The sequence below is a fragment of the Callorhinchus milii genome, unplaced genomic scaffold (genome assembly GCF_018977255.1).
Source record: "Callorhinchus milii isolate IMCB2004 unplaced genomic scaffold, IMCB_Cmil_1.0 Scaffold2, whole genome shotgun sequence".
Lineage (NCBI taxonomy): Eukaryota > Metazoa > Chordata > Chondrichthyes > Chimaeriformes > Callorhinchidae > Callorhinchus > Callorhinchus milii.
The window spans coordinates 49,811,547-49,837,438 of record NW_024704743.1 but is presented as its reverse complement, the minus strand read 5'-3'; the positions used below and the strand labels follow the sequence as shown (position 1 = coordinate 49,837,438).

The 25,892-nt window shown below is 38.9% G+C and overlaps 1 protein-coding gene across 3 annotated transcripts in view; it reads left to right on the top strand.

The window, feature by feature from the left end:
• The window catches only part of LOC103183192 (adenylate cyclase type 2), a 147,102-nt gene that overhangs the window by 63,147 nt on the left and 58,063 nt on the right, over positions 1–25,892 (top strand). For all 3 annotated transcript variants that reach the window (XM_042332070.1, XM_007900530.2, XM_007900529.2), the window contains exon 5: positions 16,532–16,686. In XM_042332070.1, coding sequence (XP_042188004.1) covers positions 16,532–16,686 — 155 coding nt within the window. The remainder of the gene's footprint in view (positions 1–16,531; positions 16,687–25,892) is intronic.

Sequence of the window (25,892 nt, the reverse complement as noted above, 5' to 3'; positions counted from 1 at the left end):
ATCTTCCCATCACAGCATCGAAGATTTCTTTACTCAGAGGATAATTACTAAATGGATCAGGTTGCTGGGATGGGTTGTTGAAGCCAGATAGTGGGATTCATTTAAAAAGCAGCTTGATGCTGTAATGGGAGGATGGGAAGGTGGGTACTCTGCAGGGATGAGATCAGAAGGGCCTTCTTCATCCAAACCAACCTTGTGATCTTGTGATAAAGCTTTATTTTAAATGATCCTGGGTCTTGGCCTCAACTTCCCTTCTTGACAAGCTGTTCCAATCACAGATTACCCTCTGGGAAAATAAGTAGTTCCTGGTGTCTGCCCCAAAACTGGCCTTGGCGCCTCTAAATCTGTGTTTACTTATTCCACTGTTTTGGTGCTTCTGAAAGTATTGTTCTGGGATTAAGTAGGAGCCCGGTTGTTAGTCGATTGGCAGATCATTTTTCCGGGGGTAATAATTCATTAAAAAAAATGGTCACTCAATCCACGATTGTTTATGGGTCACTGCTGTGCGCAATTGGCTGCGGCGTTTCGCCCAAAAAATATACAATCAAATTCACTTTACAGTATTTTCTGTGAAGAGCTTTGAGATGTCTTGAAGGTATGATAAGGCGCTACGTCAAATGCAAGGATTATTATTATTTATTATTACTTGCTCTTTCCCATTTCAAATTTTATATATCTCTATAAGGTCCCCTCTCAGATATCTCAGATGTCTCATCATTGCTCAACATAAATTTTATTTTACAATTACATCTGAGTAATCAAAGCTGGTGTGTAATAAATTGCTTCAAATGATAGGGTATCAACCAGCTGTTGATAACATTTTACCTGCTAACATTTTAAATTGTCCACAATTTTTAATTGTTTTCCAGTTTGACCATGCCTTCGATCACCCTCCTTAACCCCCTTCCCTTCACCCTCTCCAACCCCGAACCCAGCTCGGGTCAGAAACATTGACTGTCCAGTGCCTTGGGATGTCCTCCCGATGTGAAAGGCGCTATACAAATATAATTTTGTTGTTGTTGTTGCTAAGTTTCATATGTTTACTTGCTATCAGAGATTTGTCACTTTAATGATCCCAGTTTTGAAATCCCAGCTGATGATATTCCCTAGTCAAAAAATCTTCCTCTTAATTGTGTATTTTAACAGAGAAAAAACATCCATAACATGTGCATTCATCCAGTGCACATTGTTTATTTATAATAATAATAATTCTTTCATTTGATATAGAGTTTTTCACATTTTCTAGACGTCTCAAAGTGCTTCACAGAATATACTGTAAAGTGAATTGACTGCATATCCTTGGGCAAAACGCATCAGTCAATTACGCATTCAGTTTCTGTAGTGCAAAGGTATTGAACATGCTAAAGTTTGAAAAATTTATAAGAAAGTACCACCAGTCCCTAAATTGGCCCCCTAACATCATTGAGGAGAAATAGCAAGAAAGATGTATGATTTTTATGCATGAAACTACAAAACTTGTAGCTGTAGCTAAATCTGTAGCTACCTACAAAAATCTTGTTTAAGATGTTGCATTACAAAAATGAAATGTCACAGTTGGATAGCTATGGCAATCCATCATTGCCAATTCCTGTTCTGGATTGAATCTTTCTCAGGGAAAGGAGATTATGGCATCTTTCTATGACAGTTGTTTAAGGTTCCAAACATCTTTGGCGGATACAATTCGAAGTGCAATAGCCATTCAGTCTACACGTTAAAAGCCATCTAAGAACTGTATCTAATTTACCAATGTCATCTCTGTGAAGCACATGACTGATGTAACATGGCATGTAACAGAATTGATGTATGGTATGATAGATGAGGCATGTGCTGACTGATGCTTTCTTGGCTATGGAGAGAGCTATACTGAGCCATACTTCATCAGATTGAAGAACATATCACTGTCACTGTGTAAAAACAAAACCAAATCATTGCTAACTCTGAGCAATAAGGGTATCTAATCTTGGTTCCCAAACAAGAAAATGCTAGAAATGCAGGGCCAATGATTCAAAGTCTTAAAATGAAAGATAAGTTAATGTTCCGTTGCGTACATTCATCAAAGGTATAGTAAGCGTGACGCTAGAAGTAAGCCTGTCTTTCCCTTTGCGGTGATGATCAGCCTGCTCAGCACGTATACCATTTTCTGGCTTTATTTAGGTTTTCCACTACTTCCAATTTTTCATTGTGGTTTAAAAATGGAACATTGCTAAACACGTTGCATTCCGGTTCTAGGGGCAGAGGTAAAAAGGAGTTTTGAAATACCCTTTCCAGCCACCCCCTTCCCACAACTCATGATTCTGCTTTAGCGAAGATCATTTTCGAGTGACAAGAATGTTAAGAGGGCTCCATTGCCATTTACAAGCCCAGTTTAACTGCCTCTCCAGGTTTATTTATGGAATAATGCCCCGAACCCAGAATCAGGTAGACCAGTATCCCCAAATCAGGCAGTCAGTTTTCAATTCTTAAAAATGATCCCTATTAAACGGAGTGTAAGATAGCAGTACTCTTGGCTTTTCAGGCAAGATTGGGCATTACATTATTCAGATGTTGGGGAGAGAGCAGAAAATGTTACCTTGTCTTTAGACATAGATTTCTTGCACTTGTGTACAGTAAATCAGATATTCTCCCCTTCTTAGCCTTTGATCTGTTTTTAAAGAGTTAAGCAGTGATTGTTCCATTTTCTTGCTTTCTGAGCTATTTCAGTAATCTTTGAGCATTACTCTGTAAAGTAGCATTTAAAAGCCAGATATCCCATGTACTTGAAAAAACCCTCAATAGGCTGTGTGAAAGAAATGAAAGATGAAAGAAATCAGAGACTTCTAGTTAAATAATGGGCCAGTGTACAAGCAAAATCACTTCTGAAAAAAGGGTATTTTACCCCAGTTTTACATTCCCTCTTAATGGTAGAACACAAGATTGGTTTGGATGAAGAAGATCCTTTCTAATATTGTGTTACCATTATTGGGCTTGTACCCTTCTGACTCACCCTTCTGACTCAGAGGCAAGAGTGTTATCAACTAAGCCAGGCTGATACTAATGATGTCTGGCATTTGTCTGTATTTAGCTGTGGGAAATTTCCTTGCTTTTCTTGTTTTTTCTTTCTAAATTGTATACATTTTTATATTAAAGTAAATAATCAACTCAGAATACTTATCATGTCACCACCAGAATTTCAACAATGTCAACCAGTGAATGGCAATACAGTATATGCCCTACATAAAGTATCAAAGCAGATTAGCATCAGAGTAAAGGTGATGATCATTTTATGTGCTCCCTCCACCCATGCCTAACACAATAGCCACAAGGCATCCGTACAAGGCAGCCTAACTCTGTGTGTTGTGTTATACGAGTGACCAATTTTCATCCTATTTTCAATTTGTCCTTTTCTGCATCAAAGCTTGAAATGATAAATTCAAATGATCAGTTTCCCCATGGCTTCTTCTAAACACTTCAGAAACCTCTTGCACACACACACGCATTTCTCTTTGCAACCAAAGCATCAGCACAAACATATAAGGTGAAATTCCACTGGTTGGATGAACTTGGAGATGTTCGGACGCATTTGCTTGGAATGCAACTTCCCAGCATACCTCCACAGACAGCATCTTTACCATCCAATGGAATTGCCCCCCCCCCCCCACCCCCCATTGTTTTTAAAATCAGATCTGTGTATTGTGATCCTAGCCTTACATTTTATAGGAGTTATGTATTTCATTAACAATTCACAACAACTTTAATACTCCTAAAGTCTTAGATGACATATTCAAATAATCCTTTTTTTCTCTCATAAAGTGCCTGAAACCTCTTTGTGGAATAACCCTCTTCAGGAAGCAATTTTAGTTCAATACCGAAAGCATCTCTCTCAGCAGGAGGACAATCTCTTTACTGTGAAAAAGCAATTGTTTTTGGGAAGTGAGTATTCTTCCTGTCAGAAGCTGATCACCTTATTTAGAACAATTGAAGAGATGAATACTGAGGTTTTTGCATCACTGGCAAAATGCTTTATTGTATAAATGAAGCTGCACTTAACTTTGAGGCTTATAAGAAAAAACAAGGTTGACTTTGGTTGGAGCACATTCTGTATGAGAAGGACATAACTTCTAGTTCCATTGCTCCCGTGTGACCTGGATGATTTTTGTATCTATGTGATAGTTCCAAGTACATTTTTTTTTGGTCAGCCATTTGCACAAACCGATCACCATGCTTAAGAGTATCCAAACCAAGCTGAGAATTACATGCAGCCCACCAACACATAGACTTTCCAGAGATAGATTGTTGGAATGGAATGCGCACTCTCTCCCTGGAGGGACACATCCCGCTTACCTAATTTTTTAAAGTAGTTAAGCACATGAGGTGTTCAGTGTGGTAGACAGGCTGAGGATCAAAAACACTCAGAAGTGAAATACACAGTAGAAGCCACGCAATTTCAAAGATCATTTTTTACTTTGAAGAAATGGGGTTCGTAGGTCACCAGCTACAAATTAAAAACAGAAATTCTGCAGCCTTCAAGTTGCAAACAAGTTGGTCTGTAATTTAGACCACAACATAGACAAAACCAATTTGCAATTACTTATAAGAGCACTACAGAAAAAGTCACCAAAATAATGTGAAATCAACTTAAAGCAAAGCAATGATTTTGCTGCATTGGGCAAATGGGATACAATAAGCTCCTGTGTGTTTCGTACAATCCCTCCCCCCCCCCCCCACTCACTCCTCACACCCTATTCAGCTTTATTCACTGCAACATCTTGATGCATCTCAACTTTGAACTAAAAATCATAAAAATAATCCTTGTATTCATATAGCGCCTTATTACGTCATCGAGCATTTTGTAGACCAATGTGGTAGGCAATAGTAATATCTCATAAACAGCCATGAAGAGAATGATCGATTTTGTCTGTGGGATTGTTGGCGAGGATATAATTAAATACTTATCTACGCCCAAGCCAGGAATGGCACAAAACATGAATATAGCAGGTCCTGGATCTGAATACACTTTATGTACTGCTCTAAAAGGCAGCTTTCTAGAGACATTTTAGTGGCAGCTATTTATTATAGAGCACACTGCTCCTGCCTTGCTGTATAGTTCACCATTTCTGAAAGGATCCGTTTAATACACTTTGAAAGATTGTTGTTTTTTTTCACATATCCCAATGCAGGCAGAAAGAATGGATGAGATAATCAGTGACATTATTTCATATTACTTCAAACTTCTTGCAGAGTGCTTATGAGTTGCTGAGCCCACTTCTGATCCAATCTTTGCACACGAGGCAGACGTAATAAACGGGTATGGGAGATGGGATTACAAGGGGTGGAGACTTATGTGAAATATGATGTCTAACACCGGCACGGATTGGTTAGACCAAATGGCTCTGGGCTTGCCAGAAAGATCTCCTGTTGAGATTTGCTTGTGTGGACCATGGCCGAGACCAAATCTCCCCATAATAATGTATTATGAAACGATTGAGCTCCTGGCTGGATCAGTATTGCAGTACTTCCGATCTGAGGAGTTTGATCTTCGCTCACAAAGAGGAAGTGGAGATATTGAAATTTGGAGCTAACTTGAGTACTTGGTCACTAGGCTCAGGCTGGGCTTGCCCTGCCAGAGAGGTGATTCAATCATCTGACTTGCTTCGGTGGTTGTTAAGACAGGTTTTCTTTGTCCATTGACAATTTGGGGCCTTGAGAGTTTGTGGGATGAAAGGGTTGTCTGCGGGGACAACTCTCTTTCCCTAAAGGAATGTGATTTGGTCTAATTCGATTAATGGGGGTGAGTGGAGCACAGAAACCGACTAACCTTGCTCAATAAAAAAAATACAGGAAGCTAGCTAGTCAGTGCCAGAGGCCATACATACTGTGCCTCCAGTATATCACAGTGAACCTGAACTCTAAGTGAACTGATGTGCATTCTAAGAAGGTCCTGGAATTTTGCAATCATTAATACTTTAAGAACAACAACAACAAATTGGATTTATATAGCATCTTGCATGTCAGGAGGACTTCCCAAGGTGCTGAACAATAAAGATTTTGCACCCAAAAGAGTGCAGTTTAATTTAGATCATCTGTTTGCTTCTGAAAAGCATTTTGTCTTCAAGGTTGTTATCTTGTGAAGTATTAGCAGAAGTGTGCACTTATCCCAATTACTAAAATAGGAATGGAGCTGATTGCTTAAATAGCTTGTACCCAACACCTAGAGGCCAAGGGGTCTAATTAAGGATCCTAATTTGCTGCTAAACTGCACTATAATTTTTGAGAACATCTCTAAATAACGTATGGAGTCTGATTTATAAATACAGTGCAGACTATGAAAATTTATGAGCCAACCTGTAGGTAATAAAATACATAATGAATATGATGCCCTGTATTAATATTCCCATCTGTTTCTCAATAATGTTGTTTTCATCATGGTTGATGTGCATTAAGAAAAGGCTACAAAAATGAAATAGGAATATAAATTACAGTTAAAACCAATTGGAAATATTCTGAATATTGGTACAATATGGAGAAATGTAGTTTTAAATTTACCCTCAGAAAATGTCTCTCTGTACTAGCACCACAATTTAAAATTCCATAGAATTACATGAAATAATTTACATTTACATAGCACCTTTCGTGTCAGGAGGACATCCCAAGGAACTTAAATGTTACAACAGAAACAGACCAACTCAACCGCACTATTGTTTATTTTCCACATGAGCCTCCACGCCTCCTAATCCCCACTCCTTAGCCTTCCCCAAGATCCCTCTATTTATTTCTCTTTCGGATATGCATCACATTTCCTCTTAAATATATGGATGCTTGGATGCTTAAATATATTAATGCTATTATTGTTTTTGTCTTTTGGAGGGATTACTATTAGGTGTGTGGAGTAAGGAAACTTGCCCAAGGTTTTGCCCTGCCTGGAATTGAACTCAGGTCTCTCACTTGCAAAGATATACAGTCAATTCACTTTACAGTATATTTCGTGAAGCGAGCGCTTTGAGATGTCTCAAAGATGTGATAAGGCGCTATATCAAATGCAAGGGTTATTATTATTCCTTCAAACTATCTGCAGTCTGGTGGGACAAGGTCTCACATTCCCATGGAATGCATCCTCACAACCAGTCATAAAACTCCAGGTCAGACATCATTGCTCCACATTATTTGGAGAGCGGCCACTTTTAGAGTACTTCTCCACTAGAGAGCTTGATTACAGAAATACTCATCCTCAATATCTCCCACGTATTAAAGAAGGGTTGAATCAAATTATGATCATGGCAATGTAAAAAAAATCCCTGGTCCTATTAAGAAGAAACTTTATATTTAATATAGCACCTATTATGTTGAAACATCTCAAAGCACTTTATAATAAGTACTTTTAGGTTTAGCAATTTGTAGGCAAACACTACTCGATTTGCACACAGCAATATCCCACAAACTGATTTACCTGGAGGATTGTTGGCCAGGACACTGGGAGAAACTCCCTTCTGTTATTGAATAGTTCTTAAACATCCTCATAGATGGGTAGACAAACAAAATATCTCATCCAAAAGAGGGCTCCTGTGACAATGCAATATTTCCCCTGAAGCTGCACAGAGGTATCTATCTTAAAAATATGCAGGCAGCTGAAATGATTTTATTTGGATAAGGTTTGAATTGTGTTACTGCTTAGTTCATTGACTTAATAACATAAACCAGGCCTTAACTGAGTTGCTTGGTGCTTTTAAAAAAATCTTATTTCAGTATACGCAGTGATTTTAACAAAATGTCTAAATAAGGAATCCGAATGAAAGTCCTTTCAGTAGTAGAAGTACATCACGCCAACCAGAACTACATAATAGGAACTCAACTTTGAAAGTAAATGTCTACAGTATAAATGTAGTATTAATAATATAATAGGACAGTAGGTGACACAAAGGTTAAATTCCTGACCTTTCTATTTGAGAATCTGGGTTTAAGACCAATCTATGTCACCAAATGAATAACTGTTAGAGAGTTTGGATGAAATTATAACAATCCTAGGAATCCTTATATTTGGCTTGGCACCCTTCATGTCAGGAGGCATTCTCAAAGCACTTCAGAACGACAACAAATTTAATTTATATAGTGTCTTTCATGCCAGGCACTGTAAAGTGTAGTGACTGTATTTTGTAGACAAAATATAGCGGCCAATTTGAGCACAGAAAAAAATTGGCTATTTCAATGAGGCACTTTATATCAATAAATATTACATTATACACTAGTGGTAGCAAAGTCAGAACTGGAGTCCTAAAAACGTTTTTTGAACTGCATTGATTATATTAAGTCTATAAAAGTGGCTCATCCCAGGATGGACAATAAGGAGAGGATTTACCTGAGAATGAGGGTCTAATAAGAGTGACTTGCGATGTGTATACTTTGATATTGAGTCTCTGTCTCCTGTTTCTGTCCGTGTATTTCTGATATTTCTAATAATCCCTCCAAAACAAAATAAATTGGTCATTTTCAATCCATGACTGTTTGTGGGACACTGCTGTGCACAATTGGCTGCACAAATAGACAGTCAATTCACTTTACAGTCTATTATGTGAGCGCTTTGAGATGTCGAGAAGACATGAAAAGCGCTATATCAAATTCAAGGATTATTATTATTATATTATATTTTCTTCCTCATTTTCTGTCTATGTCATCCTCTCAATGTCTATCCCATCTCCCTGTGGGTTTGTTCCCGGTGTCTCAATCTGTAATTTCATCCATCATTCTGTCTGTCTCTCTCAGTCTTTCTGTCTTTTTGTCTCTTGCATGCACACTGTCTCTCACCCTAACATGCTCTTTTCCATCCTTCTCTCTTTTTCTTCACTGCCACTGTTCCTGCTTTGGCCCAGTCACTTTCAATAATTATGTCTATTCCCTGTAATTTCCTTGTGTGTAACACTCGCTCTTTCTTTCTTAGCTTTCTCTTACTTGCCACTATTAAAATTATTCACAATTGTTTCCCCTTCCTCGCCTCTTTCTCACTTCTCCCTCCTTCTCACCGCTCCCTTCCCTCTGTCCTCTCTCTCTCCCCCCTCTTCCTCATTTCTCTCCTTCCTTCTCCCATCAATCCCTGTGCATGGTATAATTCTTCATTCTATATAAGTGTTTTTTTCTGTAACTTGCATAGTGATGGTTCACTGTGGAGTTGTATAAATGGCTGGTTTTGGGACACAAGAGAGCATGGAATTGGACAGGGGAATATCACATAAAGTTTTTGATTGACAGTGTTCTTTTGCTGTTTCTCGTGAAATGTCCTGGATTGAATCTGTGTTAAAAATGTGTCTTAAGTCCTTACAAAGTAGGCTGTAGTTGTGTAATTTATACTTTTCAACCCTAATTTTGCTGATGGTGGAGAGAGATATCGAAAAGTGGAGGTGTAGCTCCTTCCAACAATAACAAGAAAATTCATTTATATAGCGGCTTTCACATCAGGAGGAGTCCCAAGATGTTGTATTCTGTAGCTTGGGTGCCTGCAAATGTAGAGTGAGAGAAGTAACTGTCAAGATATAGGGAACCATTCTTATGAATACTGAAAACACTGCTTACTTCAGAAAGATGAATTATTCACAGACAAAAAGAAAATGGAAAATAGAGAAAAATTCATTGCACATCGCAAAACTGTGGAAAACACTTTAACAACCATCAGAAACAGTCTCAAACAAAATTGACTTGAATGCACAAAGGTCAAAAAAGGTCAATGGAAGTTTGGTGCTAAAACAAAAAAAACACTCACTTGGTCAGAAAGATAAGAAAGATCTCAAATTAGTCCCAGAGGGAGAAACTCAGTCATGGATGTCTGGTAAGTTTTAAATACATTTTCTCCTGGTAACCAGCATGCATATATTAAACAGTGTGTTGATTCTGTCTGTATACAAATTCATGAAGTCCCTGAGTAGAAAGATTCAAAACTGTAACTCCTCCTGCTTATTTGGACCCCTAGTGGTTTTACATCTGTAGCAGTCTGCCTCCTTTTCCAGGGCAAGTGTACTCTCTCCATTAATTCAATCATATGTTGTCGGTTTTGTCTTCACAGAGAGGCTGATATGATCTGCCTGCTCTTCTGCATCTGCCCACAAAATGATACTAGGTTCAGAGGACAGTGACTGTAGCGATAGTTTAATTTGATCCTGTGAATTTTGTTGATAATCCCCAGCAATATTGTATGTTTTACACTTAAGGCAATTCGGAGAACATTCCCTTTAGTAAAGTATCTGCGATTAATTAAGGGTGAACCAGACTCTAAGTCTGGAAAAATCTACGAACACAACATTCTGTAACTTGGGTGCCAGCTGATAAACATTTTTACAATTAAATAAATATTGAGGTAACCTGATCCTTGTGTGAACATAAGGAATATATGATGAAAATCTAGGCTGATATTCCAATGCAGTACTTGAGGTGCCATGCTTTGGATGAGACTTTAAACCAAGGTCCCTTCTGCCTATTCAGGTGGACATTAAAAATCCTATGGTACTGTTGGAAAATAGAAGAATTTTTCTGAATATCCTGACCAACAATCCCCCAAATAAAATTTGTCATTCATTCATGGTTGCTTATAGGATATTGCTGTGCACAAATTCACTTCTGCATTAGCCTACACAATACACAGTCACCACATTAAATAATCCTGTGAAGCACTTTACATTTCGATGATGTGATAAGGTGCTATATCAAATACAAGTATTATTATTTATATTAAGGTTGACATTTTATCCTGTTGTAATAATTCCTTACATGCTTCTGTTAGATTATTTAGATCAATTATTTAATCTAGCAAAAAAAAGCAAAGCACACAATAATGAATCACTGGAGGTTGGGGAATCCACTGGGGCGTCATCTGCAGCATCTGCAAACCTTCAGCAAGAGAGTCAATCATCAATATGCTTCTGTGTATTCCCTTCAGGAGCGAGGCAAAGGGCATGTGGAATGGAGTTCCAAAGGGTGGGGGCAGAGAGGCTGAAGAAGATAGGTCTATAATAGATGGAGAGTTTAAAGAAGAGCCCAGGGTTGATCAAATTATGCCAGGATTGTGTACAGGTTCCATGAGCTGGAGTGAGCTTTCACACTGATACAGTCAGAGGCAGAGGTGAGGAGGTTCTGGCAGTTGTTGAGCTGGTTGGTTTGATTTTGTCAATGATCCTATGAAGAAAGTAAGGCTCATCCAGGCATGATGTCTGACAGGCAGTCTATCACAACAGTTTGTTCTTGCAGTCCTGGACAGAGACAGAGAGCTAGAATTGGATGTCATCTACATATTTTTTAGAATCATAGAACCTTGGAAATTTACAGAAATTTAAAAATTTCGCTCACAAAATACACATTCTAATCACTATACAATATATCCAGTGAAGCGCTTCGAAGTATCTCAGCATTGTGATCAGGTGTTATATCAAATGCAAGGATTGAACCTACAACATTTTGACTCATAGAGAAGAGTTCTACGACTGAGCCAAGCTGACACACAAAGTGTGTCACAAAGCATCCAGTCCTTATTTGAAAGCTAAAATGGATTCTGCCTGAACAACTAATGCTTCCGGCAGAGCATTCCACATCCTAACTATTCTGTGCATGAAAACATTGCTTCTAACCTCCCCACTTGCTGTTTGCTAACTATCTTAAACTACTACCCTCTCGTCACTAACTGATTGACCAGTAATACCTGGGGATGTGTAGTGCTCAAGGCAGAACCCATATTAGCTTTAAAAAAGAGACAAGATAGATATCTAAGAAGGAACAATTTGCAGGATATAATAATTCTTGCATTTGATATAGCGTTTTTCACATCTTCTACACGTCTCAAAGTGCTTCACAGAATATACTGTAAAGTGAATTGACTGTAAATTTGTGGGCGAAACACGGCAGCCAATTGCGCACAACAGTGTCCCACAAACAGCCGTAGATTGAGTGACCAAATTACTATGGTTTTTTTGAGGGATTATTACCCCCATAAAAGTGATCCACCAATCGACTAACAATCGATTCCTACTCACTGCTCGGTAAACAAGTGTGTGGAGTAAGGAAACTTGCCCAAATTTTGCCCTGCCGGGAATAGAACCCAGGTCTCTCGCTTGCGAGGCGAGTGCTCTGACCACTGAGCTACAGGATTCCACTATGGGGTAAAGGCACGTGAATGGGACTGAATGGATTGCTCTTTCAAAGAGCCAGCACAAAAAAAATGAGCCATATGACCTTCATATGTGCTGTAAATTTCTATATAAGCACACAACGTACAAGCATTGTATTGAAAAAAACTATTTTGAGACTGACAAACAAGATTTCACTGTCTTATACTTAATTGGAGCTAGTATTTGTACTTGCTTTCATTTATTTTGTTTCAATTTCGAACATTGTTTCCTTTGCTAAAACTGTTGAGTTTTCACACATTTTGTCATTTAATTTGTTTTGTTTTGGAATCCCACATTGGCAGCAATCTAGGCGACAGGCTCAGAGGGTAATGCCTGCTACACAGAAGATTAAAGAAAGAATAGAAAGAGGTGTCAGAGTACTAAATTAGATACGCTAACATTACCAACTGCTTGGAAAATGGAAGGGAATGTGGGGAAGACACTTGTTTCTAAGAGGACTTTATTGTATTCGTTCAATGCTCTGACATTGCAATCCAGTTATGTAATAGTTATTGTGGAAGAACTGATTGTACAAGTAGAAGCAAAATGGAAAAGTGGCTCAGGAAGACAAAGAATCAAAACAAAAGATCTACTTGAGATTGTCAGGAGACCGGCTAAAGAGCTCAGTGTCTCCCAGATTGTTTAAGGGAATGAAGGATGAAGTAGAGTGGCCAAACATTATCACAGGTCATGAGATACACAGATTGTGCGTGTAGGGTTTACCGGGGCAGGTAATAACTCAAATGTTGACATTGAATATGGAAAACAATAATTAATTTTATTCAACATCAAATTACATTTGTATAGCGCCTTTCACATCGGGAGGACAATTCAGATTGTCAAATAATAATAACGCAGTTTTAAAACAATATCTGCCAGATAAAGCTCAACTAAGTAGAGAATTAGGTATTTAATTAGCCAGCTTTTCTCTGGGAGAATTTCAGCAGTCCTAACAAAGACACCAGCTCATACTTATAGTCAGTCAGCCTCCATTCTCTCCCTCTCTCTCTCTCTTTCTCTCCTTATCAGAGGCCCCAACCAGTGAGATGGGGACTCAAAGCCAAGGAAAGTATTATTCATTTTTTCCTAAATAATTAAATTTTGTGAGATAAGTCAATCAGTCCTTTTCCGCAGAGTTATTTTAATTATTTCCTTACATATGGGAAGATTGTGACTTTGGAAATTGTTGCTTGGCATCAACTGCACCAATAGGTGGAAGAGGACTGAGTCCTCTGTGAATGCTTTCAATGTGATAAATGCATTGATTCAGGAGAAAAAGCGTGAGAGGATAATAGAAATGTAGAAGAATGGATAGTAGCAAGATATTTTTTCAGCTAAATAAAAAAAACACAATGAATATTTAAGGTCAGTTGGATTCTTTAATGAATATGTTGAATTGAAATATTATGAGAATAGGAAATCGAAAATGTGGTAATTCGTCATAATACAGCGCTCGAAGACATTATCCTAAGTGAAGGACGCTACATGAATGCATCTTGTTGTTCAATTGTCTTTAGAAATGATGCTTGCAAATTCTAAAACGACTGAATAGGTTTGGCATTTTCTAACATGTATCTCAAGGACATTTGATCAAAAGTAATGAAATTTATTTATTTTCTGTGTAACTCATTATTTAGACCAGAATTGGATTCATTGCAATTTTGGACACCTTACCTTCAAAATTATATTGATTCATTGGAGATGATTCAAAAACAACTTCCATTTATATAGTCCCCTTTATGTGGGGTAGCATTTTGGAGTATTTAACAAAGATAGAGCTTAGCACTGAGCCAGAGAGAGAGAGGGGAAGTGACCTAGGCATTGTCAAAGAGGCAGGTCTTCAGGTGGAGGAACGGCAGAGGGATTGAGGCAGAATTCTTAAGTCTTGGAGCCTAGTGGCTGAAAGCACAGTCTCCAGTGGTGGAGCAGAGACGACAAGGGATGTGCAGGAGGTCAGAAGGGGGAATGGGGGTAGGGAGTAGAGGATTGAGGTATAAGCAGGTCGGTGAGGAGCAAGGTGCCAGGGCATGAAGTGATTTGTACATCAGTATGAAGTTCAGTGAAGAATGCATGCAATAGGGTTTATTTTACTACTTACAACAGTTCAGAAAACAAACTTGTTGAACTCAACTTTTTTTCACCGCAGAACTAGAGGATATAAGTAGAAAATGAACACATCTCACGGGAATGGAAAAATGTTTGTTCCTCATATGGTAGATTTGTGGAATAGACTCTCATCAAAATCAGTTGCTGTTATTACGCAGACTCTTATAGTACAGTAACAAACAACTAGTCGGTGCCAGTGTTTACAGTCTACATGAGCCTTCATTCCTCCTAATCCCCTTTCCCATATACTCCACTGATCCAATACTTCCTCATTTGATCAGCATGACATGATTAATATAACATAGCAACATAAAAATATAACTATTTTATATTCATGTTGATCAATTCCTTTAAAAAGGAGCTGGATGACTGTCTAATTATGAAATTAAAACTCTATCAGTGGTACAATGGATAAAGGCACCACTCTATTACTATTATTATTATTATACAGCACTAAATCAGATTGCACAAGATCATGGGCTCAATCCCTGCTCTTCGCTGTGTTACTTAACCTTACCTGGAGCACTATTTAAAATGCTACAACCTGCCATAGTACTCCAGTTTAGTGAAGGTGAAGATCGACCAGGGTTCCTTCTCCATGTGTGGGACTGAATCAGGTTTAACTGCAATTCCGTCTCATAGTCGATCAGCCTACAAACTCACTTTCAAGTTTGATACAGGAATAATGGCCACTTTGAGGAGGTACAGAACAGCAACCATATTCCATGAAGCTATACCCTAATAGAGGCAAAAAAAGAGAGGAGGGATAACATTAGAACAGAAATGTTGATGGGGAGGGGGCAAGGTAGAAATAAAGTGATTAGAATAGCTATTGCTTTCAGAATAAAAATTCATTCATACTTTCATTTCTTTGCAAAAAATGAACATGGGAAACAAATAAGACTGACTTGTATATATTGTTTATAACTGCAAAATACCAAGACCTATTTGGCTTATTCAGCCTGGTTAAACATCAATGGGGAGAAATTTCATCTGAGTCAAGATTTACTTTATTTATAGAGCATTTTAAGAGCGTCCAGAATTTGACAAATTGTTAAACACAACCTTAATTTTGAAGGTGTTTTGTTCTAAGAGTTCTTTTCAAGAACTACAGAAAAGTAACTTCAAAGCTAAGACTGAATTCAACAATTTTCGTCATTCAGGATGTTCTAAAATGCTGAATAGAGTGAATCCAAACCCAGGTGGAATTTTCCCCCAATGAACTGGGTTTTAGGTATAACATGACGCAACTCAATCCTCTCTGTTGAGAGGAAGAAACCAATTTCATTATGTAAATTGAGTTTCTGGCAGGTTTCTGCCTGCCAAATGCTAGATTGATATTTGGTTACAAAGTATTGGTTTGATTCCATAGCATGAAATGTGCGAATTATGATATTTAAGATGGTTGAATGCAGTTTCTCCATGGTTACTAGCTGCATCTATTTCATGTGCAAATTGCCTTAACATGAGATATGACTTCTAGGAATAGCAAACTAACAATGTGACTATGATTATAAAAAAACATCACAGTGACCTAGCAAACAGCTTTAAGTATTTGCCACCACCAGTAAGTAACAAGATAAAAGACATGAGTTTGTTTTGAGGCTATGTAACATCATATTTCTCTAAATGTAATAATGCAGCTATGTTACCTTTTCTGAACAACTACAATGGTAAGATGATAAATGACTGTTGCATTCAGTATTTTCCTGTTTCTTCTAAGATCTATAAAGGTTGTAGTGCGGAAGCAGTAAATGAATGTTCAAAGCGGCGAGAGAAAGAGATCAAAGGTGATGTGAAAGCATAATGCAAATGGACTTTTTCAAACAAATTATTCATTACCCATCAGAGAAATGAGCTTCTTCTGTGCAGATCTAAACTGGGACTTGTTGGCACATCAATACGCGGAATGTAAAAGAGCCATTTGCCAACTCACCCACTTCAATTCAATTCCGGCATTTCTTGGTTTTATTAAATGATATATGTACCATAAGAAAATCTATTTAAAACTGAAATATAAAGAAATAAAAACTGCAGAGTTTTGGACAAAAGTGATTTATAATAATAATAATATTGCAGTTATATCGCAATTATATGCTTTGTATTCTGTGTTGGTGCAACTTTTTTGACCTCTCTCTCTCCACTTTGAATATTTAGCAACTAAAATTTTTTTTATATAGATATTGACAAAGGCATGTGGTCAGAAAATATTATTATGAAACATTTTAATTTATGGTCTTTTTGTCTGTCTCTTCTCCCTCTTTGCCCACGCTCCCCCCCCCCCCCCCCCCCCCCCGCCCATTCCCCAGGAACGTCTTTTACTTTCCTTGCTCCCTGCACATATTGCCATGGAGATGAAGGCTGAAATTATTCAACGATTACAGGGGCCGAAGTCTGGTTACTGCCAGTTGGAAAATACCAACAACTTCCACAATTTGTATGTGAAGAGACACACAAATGTCAGGTAACTTTTCATTTTCCTCAGCAGTGTGATCCTGGTAAATTTGTCAGTTGGTACAAAGCAAATTCTGCAAGATTATTATAATAATCCTGGCATTTGATATAAAACCTTATCACATCGTCTAGACATCTCAAAGCACTTCACAGGACATACGGTAAAGTGGTTTTAGCTGTATGGATTGTGGAGGCAATGCGGTAGCCAGTGAATAATAATAATAATAATAATCCTTGCATTTGATATAGCGCTTTTCACGTCGGGAGGACGTCCCAAAGCACTTCACAGAATATACTGTAAAGTGAATTGACTGCATATTTGTGGGCGAACGCGGCAGCCAATTGCGTACAGCAATGTCCCACAAACAGTCGTAGATTGAAAATGACCAATTTATTATTGTTTTTTTTTGGTGGGATTATTATTAGGCGTGTGGGGTAAGGAAACTTGCCCAAGGTTTCTCCCTGCCTGGAATTGAACTCAGGTCTCTCACTTGCAAAGTGAGTGCTCTAACCACTGAGGTACAGGACTCCACAGTTGCGCAGAGCAATGTCCCATAAACAGTCATAGAGTGAAAGACCAATTGTTGGCCAGGACACCGGGAGAAACTTCCTTTTCTTTTCAAATAGCGCCTTGAGATCTTTAACGTCCATCAAGCTGACGGGACCTTGGTTTAACGTCTCATCCAAAGGATGGCATCTTCAACAATGCACCATTCCTCAAGGAATGTATTAAATTGTTAGCTTGGGCCTGGCATAGACTATGAGCTCAGACTTCTGATGTAATCTTGAACCCACAGCCTTCTGACTGAGCAGCAACTGACTCAGGCTGACACCTACAACAGATTTATAATGGATTAAGCTTTTTGTTGTAATCTTTTAATCTGAATTCCAAAAATTTAATTCTCCTATTTTATGTTAACACAATGCACTGGTGTAAGAAAATCAAATCAGAGACACACGCTCAAATGAATCATACAGGTTCTTTAATACTCAGAATCCCAATGGGTTAATACACTCGGTTAATTGCCCGCAGGCACGGCTATCGTCCCAACTATCTACTAGTTACGATCGTACCGGACATATAATTTCTGCGAGTACCACGGCCACCATCCCAACTATCTACTAGTTACGGTCGTACCGGACACCTAATTTCTGCGAGTACCATGTCCACCGTCCCAACTATTTACTAGTTATGGTCGTACCGGACTCATAAACACGTCAACTGCCGAGTGTATTAATTCAGAGTATCCTGCCGAATCCCAAATTGTTAGAAAATAAAATCAGCCAAATCTGTAAGGAAATAACGCTAATTCCTTTAACCAGATATCAGACTGTTTTATTATTATTCGTTTGTTATTCCCCAATATCCCGATGGGTCAGACCAAAGGCCGGTACAATCAACAGATCTTATAACAGAATAATACCACCGTAGATATCTCGAGTTCAACACTGTGTCTTTACAGCACACAAGCTTGATTCTTCATGCTTTCAGTCTTCTTGCTTACAGCTTTCAATCTTCCATCTGATAACCTCAGTCTTAGTGTTTCTAGCTCTCAGTCTTCTATCTCCCGTACCCTTGTCTCCGCAGCCTGGGATGGCCCCATCTCCTGTACCCTTGTCTCCGCAGCCTGGGATGGCCCCATCTCCCGTATCCTTGTCTCTGCGACCCGGGACGGCTCCATCTCCCGTATCCTTGTCTCCGCGACCCGAGACGGCTCCATCTCCCGTATCCTTGTCTCCGCGACCCGGGACGGCCACGTACACAAAGTCAATGGAACTCTTATACCAATGTTCATCCAATCATGGTGCGGACATTAGATCACCTGTCGAAATCATGCTGGGTTCACGTGAACACCTCATGGGGTGTACGTGCCTCAGCGCACATACACATTGTCCTTAAGACCCCCGTTATCTGATCTAATTGTCTAAGATAGAGGATTGATCAGTTTAGGGCTGTATCTGGTGCTCATTATTTTGTGGTGTGGGATCATTAGTACATTCCTTTTAAGTGACTGGTTATTCCTTATCAGTATCCCGGGATGGTACCAAGGCCCTCTAGTTTAAGCAACTTGCTCATTAGTTGCTATTCTTGAGGGTTGCCTTCTGTCGGTTGGCAGCCCTGTCAGAATCTAGCGACTTACTGCTCAGTCGAGATCCTGTGTCGACTGGTACCTTGGACCGTTACCTCTGTGGCTCGTTGTCATTTACTGATAAGAGGTGACCCCCTGCCCCTGTCTGTTATTCTTCCAAAAACAGAGAAAACCAGATGTGTCCTATCCCATAACTGTCAGTCCAGTTGCCCCCACACTTAACTTAAAAGTTAACCCATTCACAACATCTATTATGATTCCAGCAGTATACAAAAAGTGTATATTCTAACACCGGGTGAGAGGGTGGGGTGGGGGTCGTGAATTTCACATTCAGTATGAATTGTTAAATTGATCCAATTATATCTGTTGCAGTTTTATTTAAACAGAATTGCCTCAGAGCGCAATTCTAATATGCTTTGCTATATAGGGTTCACGTACAGTTGGTGTGTAGTTAATGGTGGTGTAGATTCCAACATTTACGAACCCCTAAAACAAATTGGGTGCGCTGGCTCCAGTGCTTCGAAATGGGTCAGCCAACATGAAGCACGGATGGAGCTGGTTGTCAGTCTGTGTGTTAGAGCAGTGAGTGTCGAAGTGCTGATTCGGGAATGTGCCTCTTTATAGTACAAGTTGGGAATTTATGGCCTGATTACCACATTATAATGGGACCCCGCTATTGCAGGCATATGTATACAGCATAGGAAACATAGGAAGTTTCTCCCGGTGTCCTGGCCAACACAGGAAAGCCTAGTGTTGGAGTAAGGAAGAAATCAGTATCAGTTTAGTAACGTGGATCTGATTGTCACTCGTTCCCACTCTCATCCACAACTTTAATAATAATAATGATAATTGCATTTGATAGAACACCTTTTCATATCAGAAGGATATCTTGAAGTGCTTCACAGGATTTACTGTGAAATGAAGTGACTGTGTATTTGTAAGCAAACACAGCAGCACAATTGCGCACAGCAATGTCCCGCAAACAGCCATGAAACGAACGACCAATTTTATTTGGACGTTTGTTGGCACTTTGCATTAGCAATCTTTTTGACACCGATATCTTTATTTATTAAAAAAAAGGAAAATTCTTGCAATGGTTTGCTTGATATCTTTGCCAAAAGAAATCCCTGTAATGTGTAAAACTAGATCTCAGTCAGTGGAGGATTGTCTGTCTCAGTACTTACTAGGATCGATTGCTGACTCCCCATTTCTGATAGTAATTTCAGCCTTTTTTGCATTCTTATATCAAAGGCTCTACAAATACTCATATTGTGCATTATTTCTCCAGCAGCAACAGGCTCATTAGGCTGAATGACCTTTCTGGTTCCATGCTTCCAGAGATTTTGTGTCAAATACTCAACTAGCTTTTTTATGCAAAATTGTGCATGCTTTTTGGAAGGTTCAGGCTACATTAATTCACACTTCATTTGATGTTTCAGCTCTTTCCTCCTTTTGGGGAATAAAGGGGATTCAGACAGCCAGATCATTTGAACAGAATACCTGAACTGTACACTAAGGGACTTTGGACCGTTTTTCAAATATCCTTTGTTTCTGAACAGTGAAAACTTCAGATTTAAGTGCCTTGCTTGGGTTATGCTATTGAAGGTCTGTTTGTGAGGTTATATGGTGTTTTAAGTATTGATTTCAAACTCTTACGTGGATGCAGTACTTAAATTCAATTAAATCATAGATGCAGTGCCTTTATCCAGGCCATTTGATGCCACGGTTCATACCTAAGGCTGTTAAGGGATTGACGCAAGTGATTGTGAGTCCTCACTCTCCTGAGAAAGAACCACAGTTACAGATTATAACCAGAGTAATAATAATCCTTGCATTTGATATTATCCTGAGAAGACACAAATTCTGCCCTTGAAAAGTACATAATTTCACTTTCTGGTCTGGAAAAGGAAAGCACATCTACATATTGGCCTAAACAGGATCACAGAAGAAATTTATCACCTTCAAAAGAATTTGGAGTCCTGTAGCTCAGTGGTTAGAGCACTCGCTTTGCAAGCGAGAGACCTGAGTTCAATTCCAGGCAGGGCGAAACCTTGGGCAAGTTTCCTTACTCCACACACCTAATAATAATCCCTCCAAAACCAAAAACAATAATAAATTGGTCATTTTCAATCTACGACTGTTTGTGGAACATTGCTGTGCGCAATTGGCTGCCCCGTTCGCCCACAAATATACAGTCAATTCGCTTTACACTGTGTTCTGTGAAGCGCTTTGGAACGTCCTCCCGACGTGAAAAGCGCTATATCAAATGCAAGGATTATTATTATTATTATAAAACCAAATTCTTATTGTCATCCTTCAGGCCATTGTCTTAACATTTCAGATCAAGGAGAATTTTTGAAAAAATCCTCAATTCAGTTTCAATTTGGAGAGCTGCTTTCCCACAGATGTTGAAAAGAACAGCAGAGAAACATCTTCCATATTATAACTGAATTTAAGATCTTTTGAAAATTCTGAAAATATGAAATTTCACAAAAACGAACCCTAAATTAAGTCTGTGTGAAATGTCAGCCCTCAGAATCTCTGAAGAAAGGCCTCTGCGAGGAATTAAGCCATGTCACTGCTGTTGGCTAAAGCAATTTATCTAAACATGTGGATTGCATTGCCTTAGAAAGCTGTGGAGATGAAATAGATCAGGATGTTTAAATGAGAGATAGATAGACAGACAGGCAGGCAGGCAGGCAAGCAGACAGACAGATGGATAGATGCTTGGATAATAATAATTAGAATAAGAATAATAATCCTTGCATTTGGTATAGCACCTTTCACATCAGGAGGATAGCCCAAAGAGCTTCACAGTGTATTTGTAGGCAAACCCAGCAGCTAATTGATAGCAACGTCGCACAAACAGTCATGAAACTTTATTTTATTTGGGTGATTGTTGGTCAGGACACTGGGAGAAATTCCCCTCTCTTTTCGAGTAGTGCCAAGGATCTTTATATGCAGTTATACAGGCAGATAGGATCTCAGTTTAACATCTCATCCGAAGGACGGCATCTCATACAATACAACACAGTCCCCACACTGCATTGGAATGTAATGTTAGAGAATATCAATTCAAGTCACGACATGGAGCTTGAACCACAACCTTCTGATTCAGAGGTGAGAGTACTATCAACTAAGCACTAAGATCTATTAAGCACTTTGGGACATCATCCCAATATGAAAAGCACTATATAAATGTAAATCTGTATTGTAATTTATATTGTAAGAAGCTGGTGGAACAGGCTTAATGGTCAAAAATGGCCTCCTCCTGTTTTTTTATGTTCCCATATTACAAAAGCGAAGTTAAAATATCATGATTGTTACCTAAAGACTAAAACAACACTTTCTAACAGACATTATCTGTTTTTTACATTTGCTGGAAATTTGTTTCCATTTATTGAAATTCACTTTACCTTTGGGAATCCTATTAATTGGAGTAAATGTGAGTTTATGCTTCTGACTAAACTACATGTCCAACACACTGTTGAATCCTGCCGTTTGTGAGAGCCCCAGGAGAGGTTTCATTAGTGTGTTGATTGTTTTTACAAAATGAAATAAATGTTTCCTAGACTCTCAAAAGACAGTTTATTCCATATTAAAATAGAATTTGATGGATTGATGTCAGGCTCCATGCTGATGTAGACTAGCTATTCAACTTTATGCTTCTGTGGTTTACTATGCAATTAGTATTGTACCTATTAAAGGCACCAGAAAAAGATATCTCTAAAACAATAAATCTGAAAAATAAGTGGAAGTTATACAGGGTAGATTATAGGGCAGTTTATAGGTAAGGTATTGATGGAAGCAGACAATCTGCCCTTTACATGGAGGCATTCACTAACCTATTGTGAGAAAGAATATGATGAACAGCAAGACAAATAAGCGAAAAACGTAAGTTAATTTGTTGTAAAAAAAACTAAAGGTCATTGCCGCCCTCCTTTCCTTTCTTATGATGTTCACTCATCCCTCTGGTCAGAACAAAAGACAGGTTTGATTGAAAATGATCATTTGCCAGTGATAGTTACCACTTCATGCACAGGATTTTATTTTTCACACCAAGATCTCTTACAAAATTTCATTAATGCTTTTAAGTTTTCCCTATTTTCACTTGCGTAGGCGCGTGATACAATTGTCACACATGATGCAAGCAACCACGGGAAGTAATAAAATGACTTTTATGAGAACTGCCAGATGTCGACAGCTCGTCTTTTTTCCTTTATTTATTCCTTTCATTCATGCCGACAAGCAGATGGCAATTTCAAAGGTTGTTGCAACGTGCGGTTTGGAGATTTGTAAAGTTTATTTGAATTGGTGTTTTCAACCACGTGAAAAGAATCAGGAATGATCGATTTTGCATCCAGCGGTATTGAGACAGAAATCATTGCAAGGCTATGTTTCGTTATTGTGGGCATTTCGCTCACAAATATGCAATCAATTCATTTTACAGTATTTTCCGTGAAGCATTTGAGACATCTGGAAGACTTGAAAAGTGCTGTATCAAATGCAAGGATTATTATTATGTGTGTGAGTGAATGTGCAATGACACTGGTATCTTTTGCAATGTCAAAAGGAAAAAGTGGGGCTGTAATGAGCAAATGAGCCAGGCTGAATGAAATTTAATGCAAATGCTTGTGATTTTGCTTGTGAACCTTACATTTCACATGCACTTATCAGTACTAGGCATGTACTTTTGAATAACAGCTTGTGTTTATTTAGCACCCTTCTATAGAGTAATATCTTGGAGCATTTTGCAATGGTGGAGAGGAGGGGAAGGAGGTAGGTCGAAGAGGGAGGTTTTAATAAATAGACGGGGGCAAGATAGAGGAGTCGAGGAAGGGAGTGCTAGAGGTTAGGGGCATAGAATCAGAAAACCTGGCAACATAATTAAATAAGAGATTATAAATGCTCCTGAATCTCAGGGATATACTCTATGACTTTCTTTCATAGATAAATAATAATAATAATAGTAAAGTTATTGGGAGTAGATTGTTTATTTTAGCCCGGGGTGCATGGGGGGGGGAGGTGGGGGATGGGGGGAGTAATTCAGTAGAGAATAACTGCTTTGTTGCAACAAGGTCAGTACATATATGAGCATCGTCACTGTGGATAGTCCCCAACTGCTTAGAGAATGATTGAATTTGAACGTAAACTAGAGTTTCAACAAAGCGATTTAGATTTGTTAATTATCACTATTGATAAATTCCGTCCACAAATATACAGTCAATTCACTTTACAGTATAGTCTGTGAAGCGCTTTGAGACGTTTTGAAGACGTGAAAAGCGCTATATCAAATGCAAGGATTATAAATAAGCTTAACAAATCTATTCGATAAATAATACTCTGTTGCAATGGCTGAGCCCAAATTCCTGGCTGCAATTCAACCTGCCAGTCCAAAGGTTGTTATTCTGAAAAGAGAGCATGTGCTGTGGGAGTTGCCACAAGTTCATGTTATATCATATCCATATGCCCATGTGAGGACCACAAATACAGTGCAATGTATGATACATTTTGCATTCTACAGTGCCATTCATGCCATGAGGATGTCTCAAAGCGCTTTCCACAGCTGGCTGGGCACCCAAATAGGAGCTAAAGAGGAGGGGGGGGGGGGGGGGGGGGGGGGGGGGCAGTGGGGGGGGGGGGGGGGGGGGGGGGGGCGGGGGGGGGGGGGGGGGGGGGGGGGGGGGGGGGGAGGAAGAAAGATAACCAAAAGATGTCACATGCCCATGTTATGCCCCAGTTGTCACATGCCCATGTTATGACTACAGATGTATATGCTTTCATTCAGGCAGATGAGCAGATGGTGATTTTAAAGGTCAGTGCTTCACTTTGACTGCTAGTGCTAATTGCAGGAGTTTTTGTGGTGAAAGTTTTATATCTTTGCAAATCCAATTAAATAGAACATTTTGCTCCAAAAACCCTGCTCACTGACACAATTGTGTGTTCTGCTATTTAGAATCCCGGGAGAAGTGTCTCATAGGACTCTTTACTTGTCAACCATATCCATTAGAGGATTACTGCATATTCTGCTATCTATATAAAATTGCAGTCTTACAACCCAGATTTAGCAACTCCTGACCTGATGCCTAGGATAGTAGCTTTTCAAACATTCATTACTTTTCTAAACAAAACAGACCCCTTGCTTTTAATCCTGGGCATGGGGATAATTACATAGAGTTGCATCGAGTGAGATGGCATGGAAACAGGCCATTTGGCCCAACCAGTCCAGTTAATTTGTCCAGTACTCATACTCCACATGAGCCCCATCCATCCTATTCCCCTCATAATATCATGACATTTAATGTAATTAAATCTCATTTTGAATCGAATAAATTTGTGTGGCAACAGCCAAGCACATCTCTTTGGTGTCAGCGGTAAGAATCTTTGAGGTGATTTGGAAGGAGCTGTCAGATGGGAGTTTGTGATCCCATCTTCTGGATTCAAGGGATTTGGATGAAGCAGAGCTGTGCTTGCCCAATCCTACAGAAATGCTCTTTGTAACATCACTCTACTCCTGGAAGTGAAGTTGCTTGCCATTCTAGCACGTCTGAAATGCTGTACACTGTCCAGTGCCTTGGGCCTCCCAATGTGAAAGGCGCCATAATCTCGTTGTTGTTGTTGTTTCACATAAATATCACCCACAAAACACACACAATCACAGCACTTTACAGTATATCCTGTGAAGCTCTTTGAGACATCTCAACAACGTGATAAGGCAAGGATCATGATTTTCATGCTCCCATTCTGGTTTCCCTCCAATATCTTTACCTTCACCAAAGTAGTTTTAGATAGAGGAGACTTCATATAAGTCTTTTTGGGGCTCTTTTGCTCTTTCAATTTCAGGCTCTTTTGCAAATTCAAAGTTGAAGAGTATTAGTATTTTTGGACAAAACTGGAGCACACATTTCACACCGTAATTACAGCCTTACAGGGGATTTTTTTTACACAGTACTAATTAATATGCAAATGCTTTCAATTATGCACCACAGTACACTAGTTTACAGATGTTACGTGGGTTGCCTTTATGTTCATTTAGTGGAAGATTGTTTTGTGAAACAAAACAGGGACATTTCATTGCAATCCTGTCGCACCGTCTTTTTTAAGCCTTTGATAATACAGTTGTCAG